The sequence below is a fragment of the Pteropus vampyrus genome, unplaced genomic scaffold (assembly GCF_000151845.1).
Source record: "Pteropus vampyrus isolate Shadow unplaced genomic scaffold, Pvam_2.0 Scaffold300, whole genome shotgun sequence".
Lineage (NCBI taxonomy): Eukaryota > Metazoa > Chordata > Mammalia > Chiroptera > Pteropodidae > Pteropus > Pteropus vampyrus.
The window spans coordinates 1956670-1964913 of NW_011889081.1; the positions used below are offsets into that span (position 1 = coordinate 1956670).

Genomic DNA, 8244 nt, shown 5'->3' on the forward strand with positions numbered 1-8244 from the left:
TTTAGAACTTATGTATGGTAGACCCTTTCTGGGCTCCTCCCAAATTTTAGGATGTCTGGACCCATTTATAGAAGCATATTACCCAATTAGGAAAGGTAACTCAAAACTGAAATCTAATGTGATTTTATCCACACCAAAAGATGCTAAGCTAACATATATAATCCAGGGAACTGGGAATATTTAAAAACCTGGAAATCAGGATCCCCACAAGATCAACTAAACCCAATACAGAGAGGTCCTCATTAGGTGTTAGTAACAACTCAGCTCTTCTCTTAAAACTATAAGATATACCTTCCTGGATACATCACTCTGGAGTGAAGCCAGCCATACCACCCAGCAAGAACAAGGAACCAGATCTACGGTACTCCTGTAAACCTGACCTCAAGCTACTCTTCAAAAGACAAGTTACGTCCAATAAGTCTGATTATGCACTCCTGTTTTTAGGAATCCCAGAACCTAGGGAACACCAAGACTTTCATAAATCAGGCAGCCAGAAATTTTCAGTCCTCTAACTCAAAGACATATTCTGACCATGTTCAGCAGAAAGCAGTTACAAAAGTATGACCCTCGTCTCTATTCCCTCAAGAATGAGCAGTGAAAAATCTCAAAGAGGATTTGTTACATAGGACAAAGGTCCTAAGGTCTGGGTGGTTCGTATTAAATGCTATTCTTCCTCCCCCCACTTCTTTAATTTCCCTCCACCCTGACCTATGGATGTTGCCATTTCTCCTTAAGAATTGGATCTCTGAAGGCAGGATGTCACCTCCCACACGCTTGTAGTGTGCACTCAGGGCCTGGTGCCCCTGGCGCTTTCGGGGGGCCTGGCTCACCTGGGGTATGGTCCATGGCTCCACCTGAGGTGCAAACCCAGGATCTTCTGTGTGTAAAGCAGACGCACTAACCACTATACTATGGAGCCACCCCCTAAATGCTATTCTTGATAAATGTTCAAATGTAGCACAGTATTTTGCAGATGTAGCTGTAAGAGGATCACCTTGACAGAAACTCAACCTTATATGTGTAGCCAATTGCAAAGAAGAAATCAACCAAATAGGGTGATCAACCAAATAATGTACATTAGCAATAGCTAAACCTCCCTTCAGGGAGACAGAGTAAATCCTGTCTCCTATAGATGTAAATCCTGTCTCCTATACTTGCTACAAGTAGATAAAAATACCTAACAACAACCACATATCATTCCTGAGTAGAACCTTCAAACGGCGAACACCTTAAATTTGGTAACAATACCATCAGGGCAGTTTTGTTGTGACATATATTTATAGGATTAATGTCTGCCATCCCCTGAAATATGTAAGGTTCTTGGACAGCATGGAATTTGATTTGTTCATTGCTGAATCACAGCACCTGGAATAATGCTTGGCGCTAAATAAATATTTGGCAAATAATTGAATGGGAGAAAAAATACGAGGAAGACTGGGCTCATGAGACCTGATTAACTGACTGGGTGTCAAGCACTTAAGCATTATAAATACCAAAGGAGACTAAGAGTGGCCTCTGGCTGAAATTTTTCTGACGCTGTCTTCAGTCCATTTCCATTACTGACACTCTAGGGCAGGATTTCTGAACCTTGGCACTATTGACATTTTAGGCTTGACAGGTCTTTGTTATGAGGGCCACTAGTGGTATCCTGTGCATTGCAAGATGTTTAGCTGAATCCCTGGCTTCCACCTACTAGATGTCAGTAGCATCCCCCAGTGGTGACAAAATTGACTCCACACATTGTCAAAGGTCTTTAAGGGGCAAAATGGCCCATGGTTGAGAACTCCTCTAGGGACATATCATTAGACTGAGTTGGTATAAGAATCTTCCATCTGTCCACCTGGTCTTCCTATAGAACAGAGCTGGCTGCCTTGACTTTCTGCAAATCTAATCCAATTGTATAACTGCTCTGCTCAAAAGCCTTCAAGACTTCCTACTGCTTCTGAAATAAGCCAAGGTGTCCCAACTTGCAAGGCTCTCCCTGGCATTCAAGGCTCAACCCCTCTCTCCAGCCTCATTGCCCACTATCCTATACACAGTCTACAATCCAGCACAGGTGTACTGGTCCCAGGTCCTGGAACAGGCTCTGTGCTTTCCATTCTTAGTGCCTTTGCCCACTCAACATTTCCTTCCTAAGATTCAAAGCCTGGTTCATTCTTTCAGGTAGACACTGAATACGAAGGGCTGCATGTCTCCACCCATCTTAACAAGAATAGGAAGGGCACACCTGACTCTAGGCATTAGAAATGTAGAAATAAGGAAAATTTTTATGTTCTCAAGGAGCGCACCATTGAAGAAGGCAAGAAACCCATGGGACGAGGACCGGTAACACCACCAGCACCTTCTGGAGGCCTCCCAATGCTTTGAACTCCTCAGCCCTGTCTGTAAGTCTGTCTCAGGATGCCTTATCTTATTCCACCTAATACCAGAATGTGTGTCTGGTGGGTTTATCTACTCCACCAGTTTGGGAGCTGAGGGCCAGAGGAATGCTTGAGCTATCTTCGTGTTCCCATCACCCAGCACAAGGGCTCACAAGGACACAATAGACCTCAGTGAACGACTGTTTTATTATTGTAAACCAGCGGTCCCCAACTTTTTGGCACCAGGAACCCATGCTCCTATGAGAATCTAATGCCTGATGATCTAAGGTGGAGCTGAGGCACTGATGCTAGTGCTGGGGAGCGGCTACAAATACAGATAAGCTTCGCTTTCTCACCAGCCACTCACATCCTGCTGTACACCCCGTTCCTAACAGGCCATGGACCATTACTGGTCCATGGCCCCGCCTGAGAATTGAGGACCTCTGTCATAAACCAAAAGGGCAAGAGGCCCAGAGCCTTTCAAGAGAGTCCACACCTGGTAAATGAACATCTGGGATCCCTGAAGGGCATCAGGACTGACACTCCCAGCTACCACATTCCCAAGCCTAATAATATTGAATCTTATGAACTCAATATTACTATTTCATCCTCCAGACAAGGAAACTGGGACAAAGTTTAAGTGACTGACAGAAGTAGGACTGAAACTTGCTTCTAACCCATTTTATCTCCTTTTTACTTAAAAATACTGCATAGGTACTGTAAAACATTCTCACCCAACAATGAAGTCTCTTATCTCCCAAACACCACTCCCTCTCCAGAGGACATAAAGATTATTGTGTAGATCTTTCTGGAATTCAGTCTGTATTTTTGCCCATTTACTTTACTTTCAATTTTTTGTTTCAATATATTGACCTCATCTTTTTCTTTTTTTAACTACTGCATTTAGGAATGTACTATAACATATTCAATCTTCAATCATTTCCCCTTTGATGGACATTCAAATGCCTTCCTGATTTTCTCATGCTGCATGCTATTCTGGATTGAATTATTCCAGTTGGATTTTCAAAGCTAATGGATTGGGGTGTGCATGACAGAAAGAACCCTGGAAGTTTCTTTGTGGTCTTCTGACTTTGTTCTGGCCCCCCTTCATCCATTCATCATTTATGAAGACTCTGGTTGCACACTGAAGGCATAGTACTCCATCGAGATATAAATGGAGGGAGCTGGGATGTGAAATAGATAATATACCTCCTTAGGTAACATATTCCGTCTTTGATTAAGTGTAACACTGAGCAGTTTCTCTAAAGATACCCACATACATCATCTATTTTGATTGTTACAAAGTTCCTGCTGGCTATTATATTCATTTTACAGATGGTGAAACGGACTGTTAGGTCCACTGACTACCACAGCTAGTACAACAAAATGCTCAGTGTCTTGACTCCTAGTGTCATGACCTTTCTAAGGTTATCTTGCTGCCTCACTATTCAGAGGGCAGGGTATACCTAGATGGCTACATTGACATGAGTTACAGAGTCTCACTATGAAAAGAGGCAACGGCGGAGTAGTGCTTCTCAGTAGCCCTAGTGGCAACGGCGGAGTAGTGCTTCTCAGTAGCCCTAGTGACTGTCTTCTCAGCCACCTGGAAACTTCTTCAGTGCACCCTTAAGGTTTTCGTTCCTCAGGTTGTAGATGAGAGAGTAGAGTATGGGTGTAATTATAAGAGGATAAGGGAAGTAGCTGTTCTTAGGCTAGATTTAGGTGACTGTCCTAAAAAGTAGTCTACTACTATGACATGGGAATTTCAGGTTCCAAAGCCTTTGCTTCTCTGTGGCTTTACATATCCTTGGCTAGCTTTGCCAATATAGCCACAGGTGACAAGGACTTAGCCCATAGAGACTAAGAAGATGACTGTGGCCACCAAAACCTTGCACTTTTTGAAAATGGCCAGGTTATGCTGCAGAAACACACAGCACCAGTATCTCAGTGGTTAAACACAAAAGTTTATATCTTGTTCCCGCGAAGTCCATTATAAATCGGGGGACTCTCCAGAACAGCTGTCCCGCTATGTGGGAACTCAGCACTGCAGACTGGTTTGATCTCATAGTTCCTTCCTCTGTATATGCCTCCATGATCGAGGAAGGAAAAGACAGCACTAGAGAGTCTTGCACCAACAAATAAATGCTTCAGCCAAGAATTGAGGTTCTACTCACTACCCAATGAGCAAAATGATCTCATGACCCTAACTGCAAGGAGTAGAAAAGCATAACTATTCTTTTTACTGTTCACTAGAATACAAGCTCCTTGATGGTATGCATTTTTTCTTTTGTTCATTACTACATCCTCAGTCTAGAACAGTGCCTGGGCACATAATAGGCTCTCATTAAATGAATGTAGGGCCAGCAAGAAAACTGCACATATCTTGGGAGGGAAGACAAGAGTCCCAGGGTTCTAAGGCTGAGGGTGTTGGTTAAGAGCTATGCAGACTAGAGATTCAGAGCTGGCCCTGATTAAGAAATAATATTTGGTATAGCTTATTTTGAGCAAGAAAATAAGACACCACTGAGAGAGCCAGACCAACTGCCTAGGTGACTTATAAAGCACTGGACAAAATCAAGTCAGCATAACCACCACCAGTGCTGAGCTCCTCAAAGGACCTGCAAGAGCCACAAATGCATCTGCTCCTTTAAGGTAGTCAGTCCTTTCCACATTATCTGGGGGTATGGAAAAGGGAAAGAAATACACTTTGAGTATCTACTTGTGGCTAAGCTGGTACTTTTCTTTTATGAATCCCTGTGATTCTCAGATCAACTCTGAGGTGTTTTCTCCATTTCAAAGAGAAAACGGAGACTTAAGAGTGTTTCAATAACTAGTCAAAAAGCAGGAATGTTTCATAGGCTATAGATACAATACGATGTCATCCAGGCTGGCTCTGTAGGAATAACACACAAATCAGTCCTGCTAAGCCTGACTTCAGGCCTGTCTAATGAAGCTAAGTCACAGCCAACAGACCCACTAGATATGGGGTCTTGAAAAAGTCTCTGTATCTCTTTGAGACTTAACTTCCTTGTTTATAAAATAAGAGATTTAGAAGAGATCATTTAACTCCTTTTCTGATACTACCTAAAAGCTCTGACAGGAATACATGAGTCACTGTTGTAAATAAAGTGAGTTATTAGAAAATCCACAGCCTATAGAAATTTTCAGCAGTCTATCAAACTTGTCACCTAAATGGTATACTGAAGAAAACAGTCACTGGTAGATCCTACCAGCTTTACAGTTTACAGTGTAAAACAACCAACATAGATGTGGATTTGTCGAATTTTGCCCACCATTCGGCATCTGTTCCAAAACCTTTATTTTTTGGAAACTTGGTTTCTAGTTGACTGAATTTTAAGGTCACCATGCCCAGTGAACCACAGAATCCTGCCTGTAGCACAAGCTCCAATTCTGAAACACAACTCTCTCCATGTTCTTAATAACGGCAAATAACAAAACCCAAATTAATAAGCAAAGAACAAAACAAAACAAAAAAAAACATGAGTTGATCCTAAACTCTCATTAATTTGGGGGGGGGGACTCAGGAAAGTACTAATTTTTATAGCTGTTTTATCCTATTGACATTGTAAGGAAAGGAAACAGAGGAAACTTATTGCGGTAAAGTCATCTTTATATCCAATATATATTCCGTGGCTAAAACTTCCAACTCGCTTCCATATGATTTCATTAGAAATGTCTTCCCTTTTTCAAACATCACCAACGAGAGGTATAAGATAGTACATTATTAGTTATCTAGATTCCTTAGTGGTGAAGTAAATATGGTTTCATCATAGTAAAAACTGTGCTAATATGATTCAAGAGGTGAAGCTGCTAAAAAGTTCAAGATGGAACTCACATGACATCCAAGGACAAGAGAATGAAAGAAAATTCAATTTGGTTCTTGGAAAACTTTACATCTGAATTCATTTCTGCCCCCAAGAGACTACTGATGTTGCTAAGCCTAACTTGAAGACAATGGTATGCAATATATTATTACTTTTGTAATGAAAGAACATGCTACAAATGGTTTTATCATGTATTTAACAGGAGGTGACGAAATCAATGCAAGATCAACAATATTTACCTCTGTGACTATAGAAGACTGATTGATTCATGGCTGCATTTGTTATTTGAAGCCAAATTGGCTATTTGGCCAGGTACAATTCCAAAATAGTTTTTCCATTATTTAGAATGGTCTTAGAATATCTCTCTTGCTAAGGACTTCCCTGAAGGTTTTAAATAAAAATTGTAGTAAAACTTTAGTGCATCCCCTGCAGAATCTACCTTGATTCCTTTCTGCGATACATGATGCTTCTATCTCCAAATTTTCCACTGATGAAAATTCTTCATGCTTCATAATTTTGTATTTTTTCATCAACTTTAGGGTCAAATTCCACTTGGTGAATTTGTTCAGATTGAGGACACTGGATAAGCCTCCTTTCACAAGCTGAGTTTCTGGTGTCTAAGGTTTGACTCCCTGCTTAAGTTTATCCTGCATTATCTACAGGTGGGTTTTCTGGTGTTTAATAAGGTGGGAGTTCTGACTGAATTTTTTTCCACATTCATAACATGTAAAGGGCTTTTCTCCAGTGTGAGTTCTTTGATGTGTATGAAGATTTGAAGTCTGACCAAAGCTTTTCTCACACCATGAGCATTTATATGGTTTTATTCCTTGGTGTGTTGTTAAATGCTTATTAAGATCTGAACTCCATCTAAACCTCTTATCACACTGTGGACATTTATATGGTTTCTCTTCAGTGTGAATCCTTTGGTGCTTTATGAGGTCAGAGCTAACTCGGAAGCTTTTCCCACATTCCTGGCATTTAAAAGGCTTCTCTCCTGCACGTTCTTTCTTGTGACGATCCACAAGTTTCAGCAGCTCTTGTCTCCAGGTTACAAGTTTCTCTCTTTTATTCACTGGCAAATCTTGGTGCCATTTCCCCATCTTGTGCACCTCAACATAATTCTCTTTGCCTGTTGTTTTCTGGAGAACATTCACTCTGGCTATTTTTGATATTAAGTCTCCTGGTGCTTGAATTTCTAAACCAGAAAGGCATATCGACTGATGATTTTCAGTGTCATTTTTCAGCTTTAGCCCTGTTGGAATAAACATAAAAATCAACCAACTGTGTGGCAGAGCAAGAAAATCACAGGAATGGAGAGAAAAATTCAAAGATCACTGATTTTTAAAATATAGATAAATAGAATCTTAAAATGTTAAGCCCTTAAAAAGGTTCCTATCAAGACACATTTCTCCTCCTCCCATGGAGTATTTACCCATAGACAGTGCTCCAGGACTGTCCTTGAAATTCGGGGATCCTTGAACGCATGGCTCTTCCCCTTGCTCTAGACAGGAGATCACTTTAGGTTTGGGAAGCACAAATATAGCTGTGAAATGAAAAAACTCAGGTCAAAGACAGGCAACTTAACAATGATTCACTAATTCTAGCCTATTTCAGTAAAAACAAAGAACACTTTTACAGTTTGTTACCACAAATAGTTAAATGATAAATGATGCATCAGGTTCACGCTATACTGCATTTGTAAGTGGAGATGCAAAGTGGAGAATGAGAAATAAGCCTAGCTTGATTGATGTAAAGGACAGAGGGCATGCGAACCATGTGCATGTTCTCTCTCTTCAGCCACCAAGAATACCCCATATTTGACCAAAGTGGAACCAAACTCTAGAGGCTGCATGGAATATAGGTTGGTCCTATTAAATCTTTAGAACTCACTCTGAATAAGACCAGGTCTAGCAGAGCCAATGGTCAGTGGGTTGGGTATCATATACACAAGTGATTCCTATCATAATTACAGCAACTTTTTATTTATCACCAGAGAACCAGACACTAGGCTTGTAAGAATTTCTACCACTCCTATAGCT

General features: G+C 40.9%; 1 protein-coding gene across 1 annotated transcript in view; it reads right to left on the reverse strand.

The window, feature by feature from the left end:
* Nucleotides 1–5970: 5970 nt before the first annotated feature.
* Nucleotides 5971–8244, reverse strand: part of LOC105303114 (zinc finger protein 75A-like) — an 11623-nt gene continuing 9349 nt past the window's right edge. Inside the window, exon 7 of the mRNA XM_011376543.2 lies at nt 5971–7457. Within this exon, the coding sequence (XP_011374845.1) occupies nt 6862–7457 (596 nt within the window). The 3' untranslated portion in view covers nt 5971–6861. The remainder of the gene's footprint in view (nt 7458–8244) is intronic.